The sequence below is a fragment of the Cuculus canorus genome, chromosome 5, assembly GCF_017976375.1.
Source record: "Cuculus canorus isolate bCucCan1 chromosome 5, bCucCan1.pri, whole genome shotgun sequence".
Classification (NCBI taxonomy): Eukaryota; Metazoa; Chordata; class Aves; order Cuculiformes; family Cuculidae; genus Cuculus; species Cuculus canorus.
The window spans coordinates 15733164-15759984 of NC_071405.1; the positions used below are offsets into that span (position 1 = coordinate 15733164).

At 44.0% G+C, this 26821-nt stretch overlaps 1 protein-coding gene across 1 annotated transcript in view; it reads right to left on the bottom strand.

The window, feature by feature from the left end:
* The window catches only part of ABTB2 (ankyrin repeat and BTB domain containing 2), a 145253-nt gene extending 121029 nt beyond the window's left edge, over positions 1–24224 (bottom strand). Inside the window, exon 1 of the mRNA XM_009564432.2 lies at positions 23077–24224. Within this exon, the coding sequence (XP_009562727.2) occupies positions 23077–23941 (865 nt within the window). The 5' untranslated portion in view covers positions 23942–24224. The remainder of the gene's footprint in view (positions 1–23076) is intronic.
* Between the last annotated feature and the right edge of the window lie 2597 nt (positions 24225–26821).

Sequence of the window (26821 nt, forward strand, 5' to 3'; positions counted from 1 at the left end):
AAGTGCTATATATTTTTTCTACTTCCGCACGTCTCGAGTGATTCCGTAACTGCTGGGAGCAAATAGCATCCAGCTGCACAGTTAGAAACACAATTTAGAATATTTTTTAGGTCACTTTTAGGGGGTCAGTGATGAAGAAGCCTGCTACAAGCCCTTTTCCACCAAAACATTCTTCAGAAAACCAATGGCCCATTCTCGACTTGGCTTCTCTGTGACAGATTTACAGACCAAAGCCGATTCCAGGTACGCACTTTTAAAGAAGTAGAGCTGTATCCAGTGGCACACGAGCAAGCAAACAGCCCCAGCCCTCTTCAACTTCAGAGTCCTCGTGTGCAAGAACTGGCAGAGCTGGGCACGCTTGCAGAGTGGAATAAGTGAGTTACCCACAAAAGACAGCAATGTGCACTTGCAGCTCAGAAAGCCAACCATATCCTGGGCTGCATCAGAAGGCCTGTGATCAGCAGGGAAAGGGAGGTCCATTCTCCCCCCCTTTACCCTGCTCTGGTGAGACCTCATCTGGAGCCCTGCATTCAGTTCTGGAGTCCTCAGCACAGGAAGGACATGGGTCTGTTAGAGTGGGTAATGGAGGAGACCCACAAAGATGAGTAGAGGGCTGGAGCACCTCCCATGTGAAGAAAGGCTTGGAGAGTTGGGGCTGTTCAGCCTGGAGAAGAGACGGCTCCAGGGAGACCTTATAGCGGCCTTCCAGGAGGCTACAGGAAAGCTGGAGAGGGACTCCTTATTGGGGATTGCAGGGATAGGATGAGGGGGAACGATTTGAAGCTGAAAGAGGGAAGATTTAGATGAAATCTCAGTAAGAAATGTTTTCCTGTGAGAGTAGTGAGGCACTGTCCCAGGTTGCCCAGAGCAGTGGTGGCTGCCCCATCCCTGGAGGTGTTCAAGGCCAGGTTGGATGGGGCTTGGAGCCCGTGATCCAGTGGGAGGTGTCCCTGCACATGGCAGGGGGTGGAACTGTATAGGGTTTGAGGTGCCCTCCAACCCAAACCATTCTATCATTCTACAAAAAGATAACATTTTACTCAAGAACACTGAATAAAAAAGTGCTGAAAAGGTCTTAGTTTCTGTGAGTGTGTGTTTAAGAGTCCCCTCTGGATAATCTGCATGTAAATGAGTTAACATTAGTTGCAAGTATCTCTGGAAACTGAAACCGGCTACACATTCTGAAAGTTAAGTAAAAACAGAACCACAGGAGAGAACCCCTAATTACCACATAGCGAGGGCACTGATTAAAACCATCAGGGCTGGGATCCTGTGTTTCACTAAATAAATATACCAAGTTCAGCCTTATTGTTATTTTAGCTGATGAAGGAAAAATAAAGTCTACCTCCGCATGCATGAAATTACCTAAATTCAAAGGTTCACTGGCAACAGACTTCGAATAGTGCAGGATTTTTACCCTAATGTTTGTATTTAAGTAGCTCACTACGGTTACTTTGGTTAATACAAAATACTGAGGCACATTTAACCTCCGGCATTTTAGCATTCTATATACAACCATTTCTTTGGCTTTCACATGGCAGCATATAACTAATAAATGCAATATTAGTATACCATTTTAATCACTTTTTAACTAAAAGCACAGAATCGGAGAGCATTTTGTTATAACAGACACCACCACCTCATTCTCTAGCTTATGAGAGGGGTTGCTGCTTTCTCACTACTGCATTGAGTATTCAAACGTGACTGCCAAGAACTCAAGCAAACAGCCTTAGTGAGGTCATTTCTGGGTAGCAATTTCACAGAGGGTTTACTTCAATTAGAGACAGATAGACATGAATTTGTATGTAGGGAACAAGTTCCCTCTTGCTACTAGTAAACACAAGGAGACACTATCCAAGATGTTCATTCAGAGACACTATTCAAGATAGAAGAATAGCATTTTTCTGGGGTATGCCAAAATTGGTAATATATACCAGCTTGGTAAATCATAGAATTATAGAATGGGTTGGAAGGGGCCTCAAAGCCCATCCATTTCCAATCTCCCTCCCATGGGCAGGGACATCTCCCACTGGATCAGGGACTCCAAGCCCAATTCACCTGGCCTTGAACACCTCCAGCGATGGGACAGCCACGATGTCTCCTGGCAACCACCCTCACAGGAAAACATTTCTTCCCAAAAATCTCATCTAAATCTCCCCTCTTTCAGATTAAAATAAAAGGTACCAGTCAGGATTATCTCCGCTGACACATCCAGAGTTTGTAGGGATTTTAAAAAAGATGTCCCTAGCCTCTTTTTCCACCAGTACTGCCAGCTTCAGAGGGCACCCTGCATCCTGGAGCGATTCTGCTGGCTAAAGGGATCCAGCTTCTTTCAGAAGTGTTTCAGCATAATCTCTGCGTTTTCCCATAAGAGGAAGTGACAAGTCCAATCCATTATTTTTACTAATCATTTTAAGAGCTCACATTTTATTAAGGACTTTGTTCAAGAGCTGAACAAGGTTACTATCAAGGAACTCCTACAGTCCTCCACCTCTCTACTTCTTTACAACCTAGACGCAAAATAAACAAAAGATAGAAGAAAAGGGAAGAAAAGTGGTACATGTACACTGAAACTCATACAGTCACCAGCACTGTTATTTTAACTGGTATAAAATTCTCTTCAACTGCTTACCTATATCTTAGCCTTCATTTCTGTAGGTGACATTCCTGTTTTAAGGATTACATTAAAGACATAATCCATAATTTAACACAATTTTAACATTATGTTAAAGTAAAGACATGTAGAGACGTGTTTTCCTGGGCAGCTGGTGTAAGGAAGAAGGAGCAGCTAGTGGTTAGAGCCACGTTTTCCAAAACAGTATTGAATGAATCTTTGGTTTGTGAACACTCCACAACCTAATGAAGTGGAGAAACAAAAATATCTGCTTCTCCGCGCTCCTCTTACTTAGGGCAGAGCAACTCCATTTTCCAAGTCAGCATTCACATAAGTGACTGCAACTTCCTACAGAATGACAACAAATCCAAATCTGCAACCTGCTGTCTCCAACAGACCCTACCTTCCCATCTCCTCAACTTCAAACAATCAAGCAGGTTGTGCCTTCAACAGTGGTTGGAAGGGACAGGAAAGGAGTGGAGGGAACAAGGGAAAACCCTCTTGAAACCTGAAACCAGCAGCGGAGCTCAGGGCCAGACCAAACTCTTGATTTTGGAGAAGTGCCTGAACAGTGAAAATACCAGTATTCTCACACACTACAGCATTGACACCAAAGCTCTAACAGAGCTCCACTAGAGGAGTTTAAAGAAGCATTCAACAACCATGCAGGAGATTTTAGGGATTTTTTTGTTTGACCTTTTTTTTTTTTTGGTTGGTTTTTCTGTAGTTTTTAAAAAACATTAGAAATAGTTTTGACTTTACAAATGGCTAAAAGGGAACTCAAGGATCACAGCTTGTGGTAGCAAGAAGCTCACTCTCTAGTGATGAAGTAATTTCTCTTCAGAGGACCCCTAGAGCCAGTGATGTCTCAGTTTCGTGCTCTGGCAGAAAGAAAAGTCTGCATTTAAAATCTCTTTTGCCATATTTCACAAAGGCACCATGTGGTGCACTACAGTCTGTCAATCCTAGGACTTCAGCAACACCAGGACACGTCCCTCTACAGCAGGGAGTGCAACAGTGACTGCAAGTGGGAAGCCTGGACCCAATCAGCCCAGGCTGTCTTGCCTTTCCACAGGGCTGTCATAGGACACTTCATCCTCCTACACTTACTTCTGTCCAACTCCACTGCAAGTTCTCGAGCCCAAAGATGATGCCTAATAAAGCGCTGGTACTTACACTGGTATCACAGAGAAGCCAAGTCTGTAGAAACCAGGCAGGAGTCAGAAGACCTGGGATTACCACCTGCTTTGGAGAGAGCCTCCTGATGGCTGCCTTCTCCTTGCCACACTACAGCCTCTCAATCTCTGGAGCTCTGCCACTGCTTCCCTGCACTCTGCCTGGGCAGAATTCAACAGCAGTTTCTAAACAGAAAAGCCTTTCCACACTCAACGTGAGGCAGAAACGATGGTAGCTTGCATAATACACAGTTCTATATATTATGTATACAGTGTTCATTATAAGAGAATGATAATGGATTGAGAGGAGCCATGAAGAGAAGGACTTCTGGCTGCTTCTGGATGAGAAGCTCAACATGAGCCAGCAATGCATGCTTGCAGCCCAGAAACCAACCATGTCCTGGGCTGCATCCAGATCAGTGCGACCAGCAGGGAAGGAGGAGATTCTGCCCCTCTGCTCCACTCTGGTGAGACCCACCTGGAGCCTGTGTCCAGCTCTAGAGTCCTCAGCACAGGGAGGACATTGAACTATTGGAGTGAGTGCAGAGGAGGCCACAAAAATGACCTGAGGATTGGAGCACCTCCCATATGAGGACAGGCTGACAATTGGGGTTAAGTCTGGTGGTAGAGAAGGCTCCGGAGAGACCTTGGTGCAGCTTCCAGTAGTGAAAGGAAAGCTAGTGAGGGGCTCTTGATCAAAGACTGCAGAGATAGCACAAGAGGGAATGGTTTTAAGCTGAAAGAGGGGAGATTAAGATGAGATCTTAGGAAGATATGTTTTCCTGTCAGGGTAGGGAGGCCCTGGCACAGGTTGCCCATTGAAGTGGTGGCTGCCCCATCCCTGGAGGCATTCAAGGCCAGTTTAGATGAGACTTTGAGCAACCTGATCTAGCAGATGTTCCTGCCCATGGAGGGGGCATTGGAACTGGATGATCTTTAAGGTCCCTTCCCACCTAAATTCTTCAATGATTCTATGATAATGAGCAGAGAACACAGGAGCTGATACTGGGGTCTATATTGCTTAATATCTTCACAATCAGCCTCAGCAAGTTTGTGGGCAACACTATTTTAGTCTTCCCTAGTCAAGAGGCATGTGGACAAACTTCGGAAGATCTCTGAAAATGGCCAGGGACTTACCTCAACACAGCCTTCAAGGAGAGAGTTGGGGAGGTGGGCTTGTATAGGCTGTCTATAAGGATGCTAAGGGCCAGACTAAAAGAAGCCTAAAGCTATTTGAAAGCTAGCTACAAAAATTACAGAATCAAATTCTAGGAGTGCCAGATGGTGCACCAAGGGCAGCGGCTATAAACTGCAGCTTGAGAGGCTCAGGCTGGAGATCAGGAGAAACTTCTTCACTAACAAGCGAGCAAGTGGCTCAGAGAGGCAATGGGATCTACCACACGGACATTTAGATTTAGAGAGGCAAAGCCAGCAGGAGTCCAGCTATGGGTGGGAGACTGGACTAGGTGACCTCCTGAAGCTCCTCCTAAGCAGTATTTCAGTCATTCTAATGTGACCAAGTAGTTCTGCAGTGCAGCCAAGACTTCCAGCTCCCAAAGCATTAATTTCTGTTCCTCCTCCCACCTTTCTTGGGTCCAATTCGTAAACTCACAGTACTTCCAGAATGAATGAATCAAACGTACTTTAAAAAAACCCAAACACTAAGCAGTGAACTGGAAGTCCATGCAGCTCCCCTGACATCAGTGGGGATACTGAACGTAACAGAGCATGCATATATAACATTAATGAAAAAAGCCTCCAAGATATATCTATATGAAACACTTCATTCTTTTCTCTTTGCTTGTCATAAGCTGAAGAAGAGATGGGTCAGAGGGGGAAAAAGAGGGAGGAAGCACATAATTCACTGCCCATAAAAATAAATGTGATTTTCATTAAAGACCTGAACATTTTGAGCAGAACCAAATATTTAAGTAGTGCTTAATGCCTTCAACACCACTGCCTGCTCGGCCTGAATGTCGTTCCCAAAGTGAGGCTGATTACTTGCATTAAGAAGTCGAGGCCAAAGAACATCTCCCAAAGCAGCCAATTGGGAAAAATATTATCCGTGAGCAGCTGTGCGATTGCTGCACAACAGTTGTGGGGAAGCAGTGAAATAAGGTCAGATTCTGATCCATAACGCAGAGACAATCTCTGTTGCAGACAGAAGCCACCACAGACATAAAATAAGCTCACAGCCCAGCCCACAATTTGTAGGACAGACAGAATCACAGAATCATAGAACAGTTTGGGTTGGAAGAGACCTTAAAGATCATCTAATTCCAACACCCCTGTGATGGGCAGGGACACATCCCACTGGACCAGGAGGCTACAAGCCTCATCCAACCTGGTCTTGAACACCTCCAGGGATGGGGCAGCCACAACTTCCCTGGGCAGCCTGTGCCAGTGCCTCACCACTCTCATAGTGAGGAAATTCCTCCTTATGTCTAGTCTAAATTATTCAACCTTTTCATAAAGTCATGTCTTGGTTCCTCCCTCCATCTCAAAACCAATCTAGGTTTTAATGGTTGATCCATTTACTCATAGCACTCAAAAACCTCTGCAACGAGTTAACATGATTATAACTCTTCTGATACCACTAGGACTACATGGGGGATAAATAAAGAAAAAAAAAACAAAAAAACAGACACTTCGCCAAGGAACCCAAGAGCCTAAATGCAGAATAAGTTCTTTTGTAAAATAAATGTTGGGATTTCTGAGAGGAGGGAAGATGGAGAAGTTGGCTTATTTCTCTTTCCCGCCCCCCTCCTGAAAGACTTGCAGGAAAGTGTTGGCAAGGACTGAACAAAGAAGAAGCCACTATCCCAGGACAAAAGCTGCCATGTAGGAACTATGGAACAAGATGAGAGTTCACAGCAGTTCTTTATTTGTGTAGGTATTTATAGGGCTGCCTTCCTCTCCTAAAAATGAGTAAAAGGAGAGCCAATACTTTAATAGGAATCCACTATGGTTTTGCTCCCTATAACTTAATTTGATGCTCTTAACCTGCAGATCAGAATACCTAACATATTTCCTAGCATCCCGAAATGAACAGTAAAGGCAAGAAGGGTTTTTTTAATAATAAATTAAGGTCAAAGTAAGTGATTAATGGGTTCTTTAAAGTGTTATTCTGGTTTTGTTCCAAAATAAGCAGCTGCTTTATATGAACCGCTTCATTTCTCAGCACAAAAAGTAGAAGAAATCACTCCCACACAAACCTTTTAAGGCTCTTGTTGTTCATCACATCACAAGCACAAAAAGTAACCTGTTGTCCCTGAACAATAGGAAAGCGTCCTCAGATGAACCATAGTATTTATAAAATAAATAAAAATAAAATAAATACTATGTATCTTTTACAGATATTCACTTAGCAAGCTCCTTGGCAATAATTAAAACAGCAAGGTTAGGAATGCAAAGTATTCTTAATTCATATCTACATTCTGATGCAAAAGTCTAATTTGAGTTTGTCTATCGATCCTTAATTAACAAAAATCAAATACAACTTTTCTGTCACCCTACAGAAACTGCTGTAAGTGACAAAGGCAGATGAAGCCAGCCATTGCATTAATATATTTATTTGAGAAATACCGTATCTCTCCCTCCCCAATTCTGGTGAGGCACTGGAATAGGTCGCCCCCAAAAGAAACGGATGCCCCATCCCTGGAGGTGTTGAAGACCAGGTTGGATGAGGCCTTGAGCAAACTCATCCAGTGGAAAGCGTCTCTGCCCATTCGCAGGTGGGGTGGAACTGGATGATTTTTAAGGTCCTTTCCAACCCAAACCATTCCATGATTCTATGAACTGGGCCAAGGGACTTGGGAACAGAAGATCTCATACCTCTAAGCAAATCACGGATTGAAAATACGAGTGACAGTAGCTTCTCACAATTGCAGAATATCGGAAGGAGCTATAACCCACAACAGATTGTTCAAATCAGCCTTACTCAATCACTCCAGCACTTTGTCATGAACTCCCATCAGAGAAATACTTGGCAATGTTCGCATGTAAATCAGCAGCAGCTTTTTGGATCACTTCTAGTGTAGCATCAGCTCAAAGTTTTCAGCATTATGATGTTTCGCTAGAACGCTTTTCAGAAACACAATGCGCTGCTGAAGGCTCAGGCAGATGGCTTGGCTGAGGCAGTTCGCAATTTGAACACTGTCTCCAGTCACAATTTATTTAAAATAAAAAATAAAAATCAGTAAGGCTTTTTGAGGTTGTATTACTCAGAAAAAGCAGCAGTTACTAGAATATACAGGGTCATGAAAGACTGCATCGTTCGCTGATCCCAGCCCCAAGGTTAAATGCTACCTAAATTATTTGATTTCTAAATCGGATTAATTGGCAGCTTCAGTCTCGTTCTTGGCAGATGCATCACCATTGCATTCAGCAATTTTTGGCACTAAAATGCAGACCTCACCTTACTCCTGCCCACAGTTCCACTCTTCCATACAGCTGAAAAGCTACTACCGCATACACAACTAAGACAAGCAGGAAGCAGTTCTTAGAGCCAAATGAAAGGTATGGTTGGAAAATACCTGGAGAACAAACCACCTTCTTGTACTGTTCCCGTCAGTCAGAATTAAAAAAACACAGACAGGCCCGTGAGAAAAAGTTTTAGTTCAGGTTTTTGGCATAAGAATTTTGCTGAGCTCCTGTTCTCAGTCCAGAACGTGGCACTAGCATAACACTCAGAGCTGGGTTTGTTGCTATTTTTTTTGTTAAGGGGCATCTTCTACACAAAGATTACATGAGAAATTGATGGAGAAGTTATTCTCTCCCATAATCTCTGAACAGGTTGCCCAGAGAAATCATGGATACCTCACCCCTGGTGGTGTTCAAGGCCAGGTTGGACGAGGCTGTGAGCAACCTGATCCAGTGTAAGGAGGCCCTGCCCGTGGCTGGCGAGGTGGTACTAGTCTTTTCCAACCCAAAGCATTCTATGATTCTATCTGTCAATGGAGCATAAGTTGACCAGTTGTACACTTCTCTGGAGACCACTGGAAGCTTCGCAAACAGTGCAATTCATTACCTGTAGATTAATAATGCTCACTCTCTCCTTGACAGATAAGACAACTGTTTGCTCGCAAAAGCAGATTATCCCATTATTCCCTGTTCCAACCTCTAGTTCACAGAAAAAGACATTGATAACTCGGACCCTGTGACCTACCCAGTGCTAGGAAGCAACCCAGCTTCACTAACCAAATATTTTCTGCATCCCCGCTCCTGCCAGGTCATACACAAAGCCTCTCGCAGGGATACTCGGAACTCTGTGTTTGACCAGTACACAGAAAACCAGCCTCAGTCCCGAAAAACAAACCTAAATCCCACAGCAGAGGCAGGGGCTGTTCTTCTGTTGTATGTGCTGAGACAAAACACTGCAGTTACTCCATGTGTGCAGGGGCCTGATTCTCCACCTCTTTCCTCTTCTTTCAGAGCAATGCAGCCAATTAATTGAGGGTTGAATCACGCCCCTCATATATAAATGGATCATTTGAAGTTATACACGTTACTTTACATGGAAAAAATTCAAGCTTTTAAAAAAACAAGCATATAAAATATGAAAAGACATTTAAGGTACATGCACGCACACACACGCAAGCCAGTTTTACTTAGCACTGCCTGTGCTGCAGAACAGATAGCCTGTTCTCTGACTCTTTTAACTGCACGCCTTATACTCGCTGTGTATGTTTTGGACCCTTTCCCATCCTACCATGATTTCCTGTCTGAGTCTGCAGCCCGTGGCAACGGCAGAAAATTGAAGTGCAGGCTTTGCAGATGGTGGCAGGTCAAATGCCCTCTGCCAATTTAGTATCTTCTTCCATAACATACACATTATCTAAGCCTTGGCTATATGGCAGCAGTTACCTTCATGCTAATCAATTATATTCATTTTAATTTATAAATTGTGCTTGCCTTGGGGAAGCTCTGGCCTTCTGCAGTGAACATAAAGCCACGGCCACACAGCCTTACATCATCTACATCACCGTACTATAAAAGGAAAACAATATTCCGAATGGCTGTCAAGGTAGAAAATTCACAGTTATATCACTCAATTCCAGCCGGTCACAGGTCACTGCAACTGGTTAAAAACAAAGCAAAGCAGTTCCCTCTCTAAATGTACTGACGTGCAGCACCTACATCACCCTGCAAAGGAAGCTATGATGAAAACTGCATTTTGTAGAATGGTTTGGGTTGGAAGGAACCTTAAAGTCCTTCCAGTTCCAACTCCCCTGCCATGGGCAGGGACACCTCCTACTGGAGCAGGGGCTCCAAGCCCCATCCAACCTGGCCTTGAACACCTCCAGGGATGGGGCAGCCACCACTGCTCTGGGCAACCTGTTCCAGGGCCTCCCCACCCTCACAGCAAAACATTTTTTGGTAATATCTCTTCTAAATCTCCCCTCTTTCAGCTTAAAATCGTCACCCCTTGTCCTATCCCTGCACTTCCTGTTGAGTTTGCTTTCCACGTCTGAAACAAGAATACGAGACCCAAGATTATATACAGGTACCAGAAACAATTCCAGCATTGTTTTCCACCAGGAGATGGAGCATTAAAAGTGAATCTTCCTTGAGTGGCTTTAATAAGAGATTCTTTATCCAGCAGTGCCCTGAGAGAACAAGGATGGGGGGTGATGGGAGGAAGGACATGCTTCTTTCAAGGAATAACATTATACAAGAACACCCCAGTTACACACATCGCACTCACCATCACAGCTACAAAACTACCTCAGTGTATGGATGCTTAAAATCCCCCGTGCCTGGCATACATGACAGGATATCCACTGAATAAATGGTCGCCATCAAAGCTTCTCCCACCTCAAGGTGTAAAGCCCTTAAGTTTATTATGAAGTTTTTTTATTACCAAAACTACCCCAGACAAACACATGGCCTCATTCCAAGCAATTTCAGCACAAGAGCCCAGGCAACTGATTTGGAAAGAATCCAGCCTTTTCCGATAAGCAGAATCATTCCTTTGCTATTGTAAGGAATCACAGGCTAAAATCCATAAACCACTGCTTTATTCCATAATGAAACTCTTTCCCCTCTCAAAGCTAGTTCACAACTCTGCTCTATTTTCCTGACTTTCTGCCTTTCTTTTCTACCCACACCAGACCAGGTAGCAACATTATTCAGGACTAAGAGATTCACAATTTACTCCTGGAGACCAATCAAAACACTGTTAAAGCTAATGGAAATTATTCCTTTGGCTCCAGCACGATGGAATTTTAGTTAAACAGCACAGCACTTCTCACATGGATGCTGAGCTTGCTTTCAGTAGAAGTTCATTGACAACAATTCTGAGAACTTCCCTACTTGATGATGGAGCACCTCCCGTACGAGGACAGGCTGAGAGAGTTGGGCTTGTTCAGGCTGGAAAAGAGAGACCTTATAGCGACCTTCCAGTACCTCAGGGGGCTCCAGGAAAGCTGGGGAGGGACTGTTTACAAAGGCTTGTAGTAATAGGACTGGGGCAATGGCTGTAAACTGGAGGGGGGCAGATTTAGACTAGACATAAGGAGGAATTTCTCCACTATGAGACTGGTGAGGCACTGACACAGGTTGCCCAGGGAAGCTGTGGCTGCCCCATCCCTGGAGGCGTTCAAGGCCAGGTTGGATGGGCCTTGGGCAGCCTGATCCCGTGGGAGGTGTCCCTGCCCACAGCAGGGGGAGTGGAACTGGATGATCTTCAAGCTCCCTTCCAAACCAAACTATTCTATGATCTTATTGTCATCGCCCTGAAGTATCCTGTAAGCTCCAACAAAACCAATATCATACAAGCCAAAACTTCCATATATATATTGCCACAACATAAGAGAACTTTCCATAACACTCCTTGGAAATAAAACATGAGCCCACGGGCAAGCTTTAGAAGTCTTTATACAGCCAATAGAATGAAATGGTTTATTACAAACAACTAATAAAGATACATCTTCTTTGCTTACTATTTTAGTCTTCCATCTTCTCTGTGCTCTACATTAAAGCATCACTTCAGTGAAAATACTCAAAGACACTTTATAAATTTTATATAACAACTTTAAAGTACAAGAAACCATACTAAGACCACAAAAAACCCCCCTGTATCAGTTCAACTCTGGAGCAATTTTTACAATCTCTAGACTAAACAAAACTGCCAGAGTTGAGCACAGAAGAGGATGGGGGGTGGAGGGAAGATAAAGTCCAAACCAAAGAGCAGAAATTCAGTGTGCAATTAACCAGAAATTACACCCATCCCACAGAGGAGAGAGTTGGGTTTGTTCAGCCTAGAGAAGAGAAGGTTCTAGGGAGACTTTAGAGCAGCTTCCAGTACTGAAGGAGCTACAGGAAAGCAGAGGATGGGCTCCCAATCAAGGAGTGCAGGGATAGGACAAGGGGGAATGGTTTGAAGCTGAAAGAGGGGAGATGGAGACGAGATATTGGGAAGAAATGTTTTCCTGTGAGGGTGGGGAGGCACTGGTACAGGCTGTCCAGAGAATGGTGGTTGCCCCACCCCTGGAGGTGTCAAAGGCCAGGTGGGATGGGGCTTTGAGCAATCTAATCCAGTGGAAGGTGTTGGAAATGAATGGGATTTAAGGTCCCTTTCAACCCAAACTATTCTACGATTCCATATATTATCACCACATACACACATCGCCAATGTTTCGGTTAGACCTGTGGTACTGTCTCATTAAATTGCATAAAAACTGAAAAAGAAGTACAAAAGCAACCTCTTGACCATTTGTGATGCAGAAACAGACGAGCACTTGAGGAAAACAGCATGCACCAGTCCATTCATGTTCCTCATGGCTCATATTGCCAATTCTTCCCAAAGCTGGCACACAACAAAACACTCCAGAGACACTTCTGACGGTAGCACTCTGGCGTAGCAGTATGGAGCTGTGCTCTCTGCCTGCACCCATCACATCTACCACAGGAACACAATGCCTGGCTTCAGCCCCTCGTCCTCACCACCCACAGCAGCAACCCAACACCACTTCTTCACCCAACAAGGAAGGCGGAGACACACACTATTCCACATTAAAAAGAACTGCAGGATCATCAGTGGCTCATCCAAGTGGAATCAAAGTTAATGATGAGTGAACTGTCAAAAAGTAACTAAAAAAAAAAAACCAAACAGGTTTTTGCTTTCATCTGTGGGGACTGACATGAGCCTGTGCTGCAGAGAGAACTGGGTTGAAAACAAGCAAACAAATGGATTTTTACTAAATTCAAAAAATCCAAAACAGGTTGAAGAAAGAATACAAGGCAAAACTGGCCTAATTCCCAGCTTCAGCTCTTGCCCTTCAGCTCAAAGAGAAGCAAGTGCTTTATTCACAAGCAATAAAATAAAAATATTAGCAGAAAATCTATTCACTGACATCTTGGAATAATCAGAAAAGAAAACAGAGCTACATAGGATAACAAAAGTAATAGATAATTATGCCTCTGCATGTTTATCTCTTTAATGTAAAAGTTCCAGCATAAACATGCATGTTTTCTTCTTTATTCTCCAGGTCCCAGAGTGCAGATTGGGCTGGAAATGAAAGTAACAGCAGTATCCAACATGGACTGCAGTGTTATAAACACTAAAGAATGGGACAAGGAGATGATGTCTTCCATAGTGTTCCTTCCCTCTCATCCTTGAAATATCATAAACAACACTTACTTTGATCTCACATAGCCCCACAGCAAATTTATCATTTGCTATAAATCTACACGCATAACTGAAAAGCTGGTCCAAAATGTTTATTTGGTTTCAGTTCTTAGTCTCCAGTCCATGATTATACCAGAACTAACCTTAATCATCTCAAGCGTTTTGGTGTCAGTACACAAAAACTACAGCAACTACTCAAGCACATTTTCCACAGTTTTCTTCTTTTTGTGCTTATATCAAGACTTTTGGGGACTGGGAGAGCCAAATGCAGTCTCTTGATATACAGCTGTGGCACTGCAACACTACCAAAACCCCACTGCTTTGGTCACTGAGAAACTTCTCTGGTTTCCTTTTGTCTTTTTAGATAAAATAATAAAAATAATCATGGAATGGTTTGGGTTAGAAGGGACCTTAAAGACCATCCAGTTCTGACATTCCTGCCATGGGCAGGGACATCTCCCACTGGATCAGGTTACTCCAAGCCCCATGCAACCTGGCCTTGAACACCTTCAGGGATGGGGCAGCCACCACTGTTCTGGGCAACATGGGCCAGGGTCTCCCCACCCTCACAGCAAAACATTTCTCCTTAAGATCTCATCTAAATCTCCCCTCTTTCAGCTTAAAACCGTTACCCCTCATCTTATCATTACACTTCGATTTCAATTTCACTCTCACAAACCCACAAGCCAGTCAAACAGCTGACTTGCTACTTGTGCATAAGAGAAGGCAACAAATGGAGATGCATTTTCTCACTGTAGGACAGCATAGTTAGGGTAGAGAGAAAGCCTCACATGAAATACATGAACAACATAGACTGACCCAAAATGATTAAGATGATGCTTTGCCATCTCCTGCCCCTAGCACTTCACAGATGGTTGAAGGAAACCTTGCAGCACCCACCAGATACTGGAATTTATCTCAGCTCAGACATGAAGCAGGTTAGGTAGCCAGGTGAACACCAAACATGCTTTAAGACAAAAATGGTCCAGATGCAGTAATTAAAAAACCAGAACAAGATGGACAAGTGCTCAGACTTACAACTAACCTATGAATCGTCTGGGTCAAACACATATGAAGAACACCAGGCAGGTTTTACTTGGCCAGTGAGAAGAGGGTAAGTAATCCCTGTGACCCAATTTAATGATTCTCACAAGTTGAAGGCCACAATCCCTGCTTTGCCGATCATCTGTTTCAAAGAAATGTTTCCTGTTGAGATCATCGGTTTAAAGATGTCTCTGCTTCTACAGGGGAGTTGGACTAGATGACCTCTAAAGGTCCCTTCCAACCCAAAGCATTCTATGATTCTATAATCATAGTAAAGACCATTCCAAGCAACTGCCTCTGTCTCCTAGAGGTGCACCACAAAAAACACAAACTGGAGCGTAGTTAGTGAAATCACATAATTAAGCAACAGGTTCTGAGCAGATGAGGAGGAAGTTTACAATTCCAAGGAACTTTCATCTGCAAGGAACACTTAAGTGAGCAGGTTTTAATAGACAAGGATTTTATAGCTCAGAAAGGCACTTAAATTGAATTAAAAGGACAAATCCATAGTTTCCACCCTAAACACAGCAGCAGTTGTGGCATACCCTTCCCTCAGAAGTTACTTTCATGCTATTAATTCTATCCCACATATTCCATACTTACAAAAGCTGCAGCCACCACCCTAGTAGGCTGTAGGCAGACACTTTAATTACAGGTCGACAAACAAACTACAGCTGTGCCCTGCCATAGCTGGTCTCTCCTTGCTCCAGGCACCAAGCATACCAAGTCACACCCGCTGCAGCCAAAATTTTCCTAAGGATTAGAATGAGCTCACTGTCCCAGCTTGGTTTGTGACCCAAGTCAGAGGGCAAGTCTGGATGTGTTGGTGAAAGGAACAAGCCCTTCACATTGCTGCACCCTTCCATCTTTCTGCTATTGCTTTCTTGTGATAAGGCCTGCATGGCCAACAAGACAACTCTCCTTGTTCACAAATCAGAGAATGGTTTGGGTTGGAAGGGACCTTAAAGCCTATCCAGTCATGCCAATGGCACCTTGCAGTGGATGAGGTTTGGAGCAGCCTCATCAGTGGCCTTGAACACCTCCAGGGATGGGGCAGTCACACTTTCTCTGGGCAACCTGTGCCAGTGCCTCACTACCCTCACAGTAAAGAATTTCTTCTTAATGTTGACCTAGATGCCCTCAACAAGGTCTAGCAGTTATTTTTGTTAACAAATGCAGCTCTTGTTCTGTAAGGGAAGGAATCAGAGTTCTGTTGAAATATTTTTGTCCCAGTTTGTAAGTTGAGAAAGCACGAAGCCACCATTGTACTGGTTTTAACACTGCCTAAGGCTTCTTTAAATTTAACCAAATGTCACGTTAGGCACTTATGTTTCAAAATACTTGTTAAATTAATCCCATTAAAACAAGAAGAGCATCAGAAATCAGTTTTATTCTTTTGTTCATCAGCCCGGATTCTCAGAGCCCAGTGTGAGCAAATGGACATTTTATTCTATTTAACTGGTGAAGTAGAACATAGTCAATGAGAAGGGGTTTGTTATGTCCAGAGTGTAAGACTGCAAAGTCCTGAGCCTGTAAACACTGTGAAAACGTTTATTAAAGGACCACATATATTAACCTGAAAAGCTTAGTGTTGACTAAATGCAAAATGAAAGCTAAAATATAAACAAAAAAATATTTTTATCTTGTTTTTAAACATTCCCAAGAATAAGGACTGCTGAGTATCTGATGGTTTCAGTGTGTTTAGAAGTCAGAGTTTCTCTTCTTTTGTGTTCTGCTGGCACAATGGACAAATTTCTCAAGACAAACAGCTGCTCATTTTACTTTAAGAAAGGATAAGATATTCACTTAAAGATCACAGGATATCAATCAGTGATGATCATAGTATTAAAACTACCTTTGGCCTTATTTCTCTATTTTCTTGCATTGCTGCAAGACAAGTTCTTTTAAAAAATGAAGTTCCTTCTAGTTCAACAAGACCTTGGGTTTAAGCTCCCAAGCATAAACAGGCATTTTGAGCTTCAGTTTTTTCTGAAGTTATTTAAGCACTTGAGTCCTAAACCCATGCCCATCTGCAACTTGGTAATTGGGTAATAAGTGAATTTTCTTCAGTCTAGTGCAAGTAAAGTACTGAAAATACTTATTTACCTTTCATACAACAGAGGGCTTTAAAAGCTTAAATATCTCCCTTGCAGCATTGCATACCCACACATTACAACCCCAAGCTAGGGGAAGGAAAAGAAAAATTAAATAGATGGGGAAGGAAGCTCTAAATGGACCATTAACTACACTAATTGAATCATACCAGGTACATCAGCAGAAATAAATCATTACTACGTGAAAATGTTACAATAACATTAATATTCAAACAAGATTTTTTCAATGTAAAAAGGTCTTTCGTCTCAACCCCATTAGCAAAACACAACTGAAAAATCACTGCCATCCTATGTTACCATTTCATTTAGTTTTGGAATAGCTCCAAATTAAGTAGGATTAAGGTTTCAAACCAGCTAGAATATATACAACATTTCTGCCCTGGGTAAGCACTGATCTTGAGAAAGAGAAGGCAATTTGTAATGCTAGAAATCAGGTGGGGAAGTTCACTGACAATCATCAATTCTCACCATGACGAGTTTAGGTTTCAAATCACATGAGAAATTAGACAGGGTACAAGAAAAAAAAAACACTCTGCTGGCTCAGTTCAGAGAGACAGGTTCACTGCATGCTGCAAGATCTTCAAACTGGGAATGAGATGATTTAATTTTCATTATTCTGATGTCAGAAGGCAGGTACATCAACCATATCATATTTTATTATTAAGAATATGATGAACACTCAAAGCTCATTCCTCATTTTCTGCAGACACAAAAAACATGCAAGAGCACCCCAAACGTCATAGAACGTCTAGAACTGGAAGAGACCCCCAGGCTCAATCCAGTCCAAGTCCATCCAAATATTACACAGGTATTCACTGCTAAACTTCTAGCTAAAGTGGCTTGATGTTTCACCTGAAAACTAAACTAAAAATGAATAAAACTCTGTCCTGACCTCAACAGTGTTTGCTCAGTTCAAACTTCTGGCTTTAGCAGGAACAACAAACTTCAGCCTCGACACAAGCAGTTACAGTCTTCTCTCTCCAGAGGTTCCTTCTCCACCAGCCCAACTCCTCAGTTCATAGTGTTAAGCTATCACATGGATGCTGATTCCACGTGAAATCCAAATATCAACATTTGCTGCTAGTTGTTAAACATCAAGGGAGCTTCAGCATTTGCTCTTTAATCAACTGAATTGAAAGGACACATATTTTACTGCCATGATGTAATATCAGAAATTTAAAGGATAAATTTCAGATAACATTATTACTTCATTAATGAAGTTTGAGGGCCACAAAGACAATCTGAGGTCTGGAGCACCTCCCACGTGAGGCCAGGCTGAGAGAGTTGGGGTTGTTCAGCCTGGAGAAAAGAAAGCTCTGGGGAGACCTTAGAGCAGCTTCCAGGACTGAAAGGAGCTCCAGGAAAGCTGGGGAGGGTCTCTTGATCAGGGAGTGTGGGGACAGGATGAGGGGAAGGGTTTGGTGCTGAAAAAGGGGAAACTGAGATGAGATCTTATGAAGGAATGTCCTCCTGTAAGGGTGGGGAGGCACTGGCCCAGGTTGCCCAAATAAGTGGTGGAAGCCCCATCCCTGGAGGTGTTCAAGGCCAGGTTGGATGGGGCTTGGAGCAACCTGGTCCAGTGGGAGGTGTCCCTGCCCATGGCAGGAGGGTTGGACCTTTAAGGTCCCTTCCAATTTAAACCATGCTATGATTCTATAAAGTAAATACACACACACAGAGAACTGAGTATAATGCAGAAAAAAATATAGGCATTTTAGCCTTACTTGATCTGCCCTTTACCATCAGCAAGATGCATACATGCAGATGTCTGCGTTTTTAACTCTGCATCTAGTGGCTTGCACTGGTAGGAGAGGCGAGCGAGTATACATAAGCACTCACATCTAGGCTTAAAGATTTTATCCCTCTGGGTTCATAGGTATAAATCCAAGTTTCTGAATGAGTAGGAGCACACAAATATGCTGGGGGTACATGGTATGGAAGTGAACAAAGCCGTAGTTCAAACAGGACACCAGCTCAGCTCTCACAGAAACGCACACATGGGTCTATCGTATTCCTGTCCAGGAATCCCCAGTGAGCAACACTGCTTCAAATTACTGCTTCAGCTCTGATGACACAGAGGACTGGCGTGTGTGTGTGTGTGTTTGATTTTTCCAATGATTTGCAAAACCACCTGCGGTACTGCTGTCCTACCCTTGTATTTCTATTCTGCTTATTGATTGCGCTTGCAGCTCCGTCCCTCAAAACACACCCCTTCCAACATGCAATTTTTTCTTAAATAGCCGTGCAGCCAATAGCTTATTAAAATTGATGAGGATCTTTATAAGCACACCAGTTTGTTCAGTTCAGATAACAAAAGGACATTCTATTTATTCAAATATCACAACATTGTTTTTCCATGCTGGATTTCAGTACAGTACCACGACTACATCAAAATAAAAGAGTTAATCCAAACCATTTTAATAACGATAAAAAGGAATTTTTATGATGGCATACCTCAAAATCTTCAAAGTTAAGAACAGGTATAATTTTCAATGTATAGTAATGCAGTGAGGAATATAAAAGCAAATGGGGTTAGTTAGCGATACTAAATCCAAAGCTTGATGCTTAGGGCTCATCTTTGGTCTTGTTTTGAGTCCAAATCATTCTCTTCCACCATGAGGAAAGGTCACACATATCCTTCCTCAACCTCTTTCTAAGAAAAATGTCTCAAGACACAAGCAGAGCTTATTTTCAGACTGTTTCTACTCCCCATCAGCTGAGCTAATCAACACACTAATTCGTGGATTAGTTGGTCCATAGAGAACTTGAAGTGCTCCAGCTACAAGGAATGTGAAGCAGCAGCGTTACCAGGCTTAATTCCCCCCTCCTTTCCTCTTTCGGTGCAAAAACATCTGTCCACACTTCTATCTATGGAGCACCAGGATGTGCTGGTGCATTAAACAGCACAGCAGGTGGATTGGCTGTCACAGGAGTGTTCAGCGGTAACCAGATAGTTCAGCAAAATACAACCTAAGAGCTGGAGTTAACAGCACGGTAACATCAAAACCTATTTGCAGTGCTCACAGTTTGGATTCTAATGAACCATGAACCAGTCGAACACAGAAATATCAAGAGAAAGAAAAGCATTTCTGAGGTAAGTGCATATTTCTCCTCATCTCCCAACAAACATTTTAAATAGACACTAATATTCCAAATTAGCACGTCTCAAAATCCTTGGCCAATTACAATGCATTCTCTACTTTAGCTACATCAAACCAGTAAGTATAAGTAGAATGATGGAATGGTTTGGGTTTGAAGGGACCTTAAAGCCCATCCAGTTCCACCCTGCCATGGGCAGGGACACCTCCCATGGATCAGGGGCTCCAAGCTCCATCCAGCCTGGCCTTGAACACCTCCAGGGATGGGGCAGCCACCACTGCTCTGAGCAACCTATGCCAGTATCTCACGACCCTCACACAAAAAGATATCTCCATCTAATTAAAAATAGAAAATAATACATGGATACCATTTTTTTTTTTTTACCTTCCAGGTGTTCGGTAGCTGCTTATTGTTTTTGCTGCATTTGTTTCATTTTTGTTCCAGCTGGCACTGCATAACTTTTGCAACACCCCAGGTAGACACTGTCTGAAGAGACTGCACTCTTGGAGGCATTAGGACACACAAAGAACTTTACAGAACTCCTTAGGGCCAGAGGCTCAGATGACATTCCTCCTTCCAAGGCAGACAGACCGAGTCCCAAGCGTCAAGTCAGAACTCACACTAATAGTAGAAAACGTCTCACACTGGCAGCAAACAGTTGATTAAAGAACAGCTTCATGGAAAGGGTGAATAAATAAGTCACGGATTACTATGTATTTATAAATAATATTAAAATTGCCCTTAAGCACTTAGGGTTTTAAGCTTTATCTTTCACACAAGAGGTGTTGATTAAAAGACCTTTGTTATAATACAAAACATTAAACCTGCAGCCTCTAAAACCATAAGGACAGCGACTGGAACGCTCTCTTTGATGAGACACTGAAGAAATACAGGTCTAAAATTCCTTGAGAATTTATGAAGATTTATGTATTTACTTACTGTTTCTTAGACTCCAAAGAAGCACGCTATCCTGATCTAATAACGAAAATGGTATTAAATAGATCATAACACCAGAAAGGTCCATTATGATAATCCAGTGCAATCTTCTACATAGTATGCTGCCACAGATTCCATCCGGAGATTGCAATGCTTGACTACAGTTAGAACTTAACCTCTAAGTGCTTTTTATCTCTAGCATCAGACTCGGTGCTATAAAATAAACCAAACAAACAAATGCCAAGTTCACAATTTACGAGTGCTCCATTAAAGTGTTCCACTATAAAAGAAAAAAATGATAGTAAAGCAAATTTTCCTGTTCCTTACAATGGAATAAATCCAGCTATTTTACCGCTAGATTTAAATTAATGTAAAAGTCAAGATCACTTGAAAGCATCATAGAGAATGATATGAATACTACTAATTTACAATTCCTGCTGGGAGAAAGAAGAAAGGAGTTATTTCAGGCTTTTTGCATCCATATAAAACCATTTGGGGTCTTACAACTGCAAGAAAAGCCATTTGGAAGATTCACTGACTTGTGTCAGGTAAAACACAAGTGACAGGCTGTCACAGGGAATCGCAGGATACCTTCATCTACGGTTTGATTCAATTTTCAGACTTAAAAAAGGCATTCAATTATTGACACAATTGATCTGAAAAGCAGGAACAACAAAAGAGGCAACAGAAGCCAATCCTTCTGTGGCCAGGGACTGCTCGGTATTGCACTACACAAGCGTTATCATAACTGGCCATTTGGTGTCTTGAATATTTATAAGCCTTTCCCTGCCGAGTCATGCATGTTTCCATTGAACACCAGCTTCCATTCATTCATTGCAATTTCTCCAAGATGGAGATTTCCCTTAAGAAAAAAACTCCGTGAGGGACCGAGTCTTCCTCTCAGTGTCCGGGTGGCAGGAGCACTGAGCAGAGACCAGCTAAAGTGCACCCTTTACTTACAGAATCACATTATTTCATTCCAGCTTTGCTAAACAAGGAACAAGAGAGTGAATCAAATTCTCTTTTTGGACCTGGCAAGAAATACCCCCATGGTACACAAAGATTTATAACAAGTGTTTGGCAAAGGGGAAGATATCCCCATAACTTTATAGCCTGCCATCTAAGAGCTTGTAGTTAAAGGAGTAGATGTTTGCGTCTGACTTTTAAAGTCACAGTTATTGTACCAGTGCCAAGAGGGCATCCCAAAGGGCTCCTTACATTTATTTCACAACATTTAGTAACCCTGTCAGTGGACAGAGGGCAGAGAGAGCACACAAGAGAGCTTTTGTGAGCACCATAATAGCAGCCATCCTCTCACCTTGTAAAGTGAACCAGGCTGGCCCAGTGGGGACAGCGAATGCACCCAACTTAGTGATCCAAATCACGACACAATGGCCTTGGTACATGATAACCACAGGAATCTGACCCTCCCAAGGAGCACAAGTTAAGAGTCAGCCCTTACCTGACACAGCATTTCATTAATAACATTCATAGAATCATAGACCAGTTTGGGTTGGAAGCGACCTTAAAGATCAGGCACCTTGGCAACTACGCACAAGCTCTCATTTATTGCACAAGTGTAATTACATCAAAGGTTTCTGCTAAACTAGAAAGAAGCAACATGTAGGTATAAGTTCTTGCTCAGAAACAGAATTTTACTACCACAAAGAAGAAAATAAAACAATTGTTGTTTTCCCTCTCCAGGCTGTATGTGGGAATAGCAACTTTAAGACGAAACTATAAGATCCTTGCTATAGGAAAGCTGGAGAGGGACTGTTCACAAAGGCTTGTAGTGATAGGACGAGGGGCAATGGGAATAAACTGGAGAGAGGCAGAGTTAGACTAGACATAAAGAGGAATTTCTTCACTATGAGAGTGGTGAGGCCCTGGCCCAGGTTGCCCAGGGAAGTGGTGGCTGCCCCATCCCTGGGGGTGTTCAAGGCCAGGTTGGATGGGGCTTGGAGCAACGTGATCCAGCGGGAGGTGTCCCTGCCCGTGGCAGGGGGGGTTAGAACTGGATGATCTTTAAGGTCCCTTCCAACCCAAACTCTTCTATGATTCTATAATATAGATTTTGTTTAAAACCACTGTTTTGGTTTTTTTTTTTCCTGAAGAGCTGCTTTTAAAGCACATTTCATCTTATGGTTACAGAGAAGCATGTTTACACCCCAGTTACAGTAAAAATGCTCAAAACAGCAGCTGGTGGAAAGTCAGGAGAGGTTTGCCAAGACAACAGGGCTTGGTTTCCCACAGCCCCTGCATCTTTTATAAACTGGGACATCTTAAGGATAAAGCAGAACCATTCTTGCCTGGTAAAGCCATCATGCACACGCAAACCACGGCCAAGATACAATTCAGATGAAAAGAAAAAACAGAAAAAAAAACCCAAGTGTACCAAAATCAATGATTTTACTGGAAAGCTTGCTGGGATGAAACTTAGCGATTGTAAAAGCTGGGTCTTACCATTAGCGTTTTTCCCACAGATTAGATGTTCATAAGGTTGCAACACTCCCCAAAGTTCAGCATCATTGTTGATAACCATCTCCAGGATTTCAGCTGAGATCTCCCCTCCTCCACCATCTGGGCTCTGACTTGCCAAAACCCTCGCCTTAATCTCTTCTACAAGATTTTCCATGCATGCAGTTAAAGAGATGGCTGCGTACTCATGGATCCGAACCGAGATCCTGGTGTCCACCATCCACCTGAAGAACCTCCCAACAGAAAAGGTGAGGCCACATCTCGCCGATTTACCTTTCCTCAGCCCATCTCCAGCGCTCATGCTATATAGAGAGAGGGCCTTGACGGATGCCAAGATGCAGCTTTCCGACAGCGACCAGCTCTGGATGAGCTTGACGGCACTCTGCACCTCAAACCTGGTGCACTTGGAGTGCATCACGCTGAGTCGTTGAGCTTCCCTGGAGATCCTGATCAAGGCACGCCTCAATAACTGCGAGAGCCGCCTGACAGCGTCCTGAGAAAAGGTTCGGGGGTTGCCATCTCCCTTCCCTTTGCGTAGGATTCTTCCAATGTCTTCATCAGTCCAAGGGTATTCCTCTAGATCCGGCAGCTTAGGACACTTGGAGAAGATATCTGCAACCTCGGGGTCTTCGGGCAGGACGGTGTTGACTGTATCCCAACTGTTGTTCCTACTGTTCATGGAGCCCGAGTAGTACCACCAGTTGCCTCTGTGCTGAGAAGAGGTGAAGGCTTGCGAGTTGGACTTGGAAGAAGAGAGACTGAGGGACCTGCAGGAATCTCCTGCCCCATAACCAGAGTCCAGAGTCAAATCCTCCAGGGTCTTCAGAGTAGAGCTGTATATCCCAGCCATAGGAAAAAACGGGGTGTGGGGAGTTAAACCAACAGCAAAGAGCACGGAAGGTGAAGATTGGAGAGGTCCCTGCTGCGCCTCCCGAGCCGCAGCGCAGCACGGTGGGAAGGAGCCCTCCCCGCACGAAGGCTGGGCTGGGGACCAGCTACCTCCATCCCGCGGAAGGGATGCTCCGGGCCATCTCCTGCCTGGGGAGGGGGCGGTGGGGTGGGCAGGAGATGCTGCAGAGAGGGCAGGAGATGCCGCGGGACACTCGGCAGCGGCTCCCACTCAACTTGGCCGCCGCGGCTCTGCCGGACGCTCCGCCCCGCGGCAGCGCACGGGGCAGCTCAGCCAATCAGCGGCGCACGCGGCGGAGCGATAGCCAATCAGAGGCGACGTGGGCGGGCGTATGCAAATAGAGGGCCGTCTCCGCCAATGAGACGAGTGGGCGTGGCGTATGCAGATGAGACAGGGCTACACGGAGGGGGGTGTCAGCCCGCCGGCTCAACGCTCGCCCGCAGTGGCCACTCGCCCGTTCGCCTTCACCCGGCTCTGGGGGTGGTGAAAGCAACGAGGGGTCAGCGGTTGAATGAGGGGGATTGTGCGGGCGGGATGAAAGGAGCCTTTGTGCGGGCGTTTACTCAGCGCTGACCTTGAACCGTGAGCCGGGTGCGAAGCGGAGCAGCCCGGTTCCCCCCTCCCCCTCCTCCATTTCTCCTCCTCCCTGGGTCCTACGCGAGGTCCTGGGTCGAGGGCACCTCCTCGCGGCCGGGAGAGAAACGGCAGCGGGGGCAGCGCGTTGTCACTCGAAAACAGTTTTCACATCTTCGTAGAACTCCAGGTTGGAAGAAACCTCGGGGATCGTCGCGTCCAACCGATACAAGAAGTAATTCCCATTCCACTTTTTGTAATATTTTGATATAAGCCAAAGTAGAGTTAAGTTTCATCTGAGTGAGTGTGTTCTTCAAAAGTTACGTCCCTCCGATAGCATGTTTTCTTCCACCAAGAGCGTGGCTTCTTTCAAAAAGTGCTTTTGCAGACATTTTTCATTCCTTGAGGATAACACCTCGTGTTCAGCATGATCTACACTGAGCAGATGCATCTTCTTCTCTAATCCCCGGCTGTTTGCAGCCTCTTCCCATCTCAAATGCAAGGTCAAGCAGTGCTGGCTCTAAAGCTCCAAATTAGCAAAAGTTTTGACTGTTGAAGTTTCATATTAACATTAAAAAGAGTCCTTGGAAAGTAATAGACTATGCACAGGAATATGGACTTCCAGGGAAATTTATACATAAGCATGTAAGTAGGAAAAATTCTGTCCACAGTTCTTGTCTCTCTGCACAGGATTGACGGAGATCGCTGCCCCGTATTGCCCAGGCTTAATAAAGGGTGTTCACTTTCTAAACCTCCAAAACGAGTCTTAAAGAATTTTATTTGCTGTCATTTTTGGTACCACAGCCTTTTAGGTGATGTATAGTTTCAAGTGAGATGGCTCACAACCCTGTCAAACTGAGCTTTGAAATCATCCAGTGTAGAGGAAACCACCTCGCCAAACCGTTCAGGTCTGGCCACACCACGAGCCAACACTTTCAGAATCCCTGGCAGCAGCCCTGAAGAGAAGGACTTGAGGGTGCTGGGGGTCAATGTGACTTGCCAACATATGCTCGCAGCCCAGAAACCACCTGTGTCTTGGGCTGCATCCAGATCAGTGGGACCAGCAGGGAAGGATTCTGCCCCTCTGCTCCACTCTGTGAGACCCACCTGAAGCCCTGCGTCCAGTTCTGGAGTCCTCAGCACAGGGAGGACGTGGAGCTGTTGGAGAGATCCTCTCCTCCTCCTCCAGAGGAGGAAGCCTGAAAAATGATCATGTGAGGGCTGGAGCACCTCTCATGAGGCCTGTCCTCATATGGGAAGTGCTCCAGCCCTCTGATCATCTTTGCACCCTCCTCTAGACCCGTTCCAACAGCTCCATGTCCTTCTTATGTTGAGGATTCCAGAACTGGACACAGTACTCCAGGTGAGGTCTCACAAGAGAGAAACAGAAGGGCAGAATCGCTTCCCTTACCCTGCTGGCCACGCTTCTTTTGATGCGGCCCAGGATACGGTTGGCCTTCTGGGCTGCGAGTGCACATTGCTGGCTCACATCGAGCTTCTCATCAAGCAGCACTATATAGAATCATAGAATCACTAGGTTAGAAAAGACCTCTTAGATCATCGAGTCCAACCATTCCCAATATGAACAGAAGCAGGCAGTAAGACTGATCTCCATCACCTCTTTCTCAGTCAAAAATCCTTTGTGCTTTGTTCTGCAACAGCTCTTTGAAAAATCTCTCTCTAGATTTCCTCCTGTTCTCTCTACCTCTTAGGATTAATTTCAATCTAAAACCAAGTGTAAATTCCCACCAAGAATCACTATATAGTTGGCCACCGGGAACTTGATATTATTTGGGAAAAACGCAGCTGTGCAATTACTATATTTCTACAAGTCATTACTATCCTTTCCCTTTATCTCACTTCTCCAATACTCCCACACAATTTGTTATTCCTACAATTCCAAGTAATTTAAGAATACAAAACCCATCCAGCTTAACAGCAGCATCCACTTTCTTGCTGCCCTTATGTGGCATTTTCTTTTTGTCAGGAGTTACACTGCTGTCTTTTTTTAGCCTTTCAATGTTGTACATCCTAACAACACTTTGCCTGATAAATCCTCTCCCTTCTCTGCAAAGGTATCATCAGCCTTTTCCAAAGGCAAGCCAGCCATGGAACAGAAGCTCCCAAGCACGGAAAGGATATTCTTAACTGAAGATTTAAACCTCAAGCTTCAAGATATTCAACACAAAAGCAACACTGATGTGGGAGAAGGAGGACCAGACAATGAAGGGTTCTCTAACACTTCTC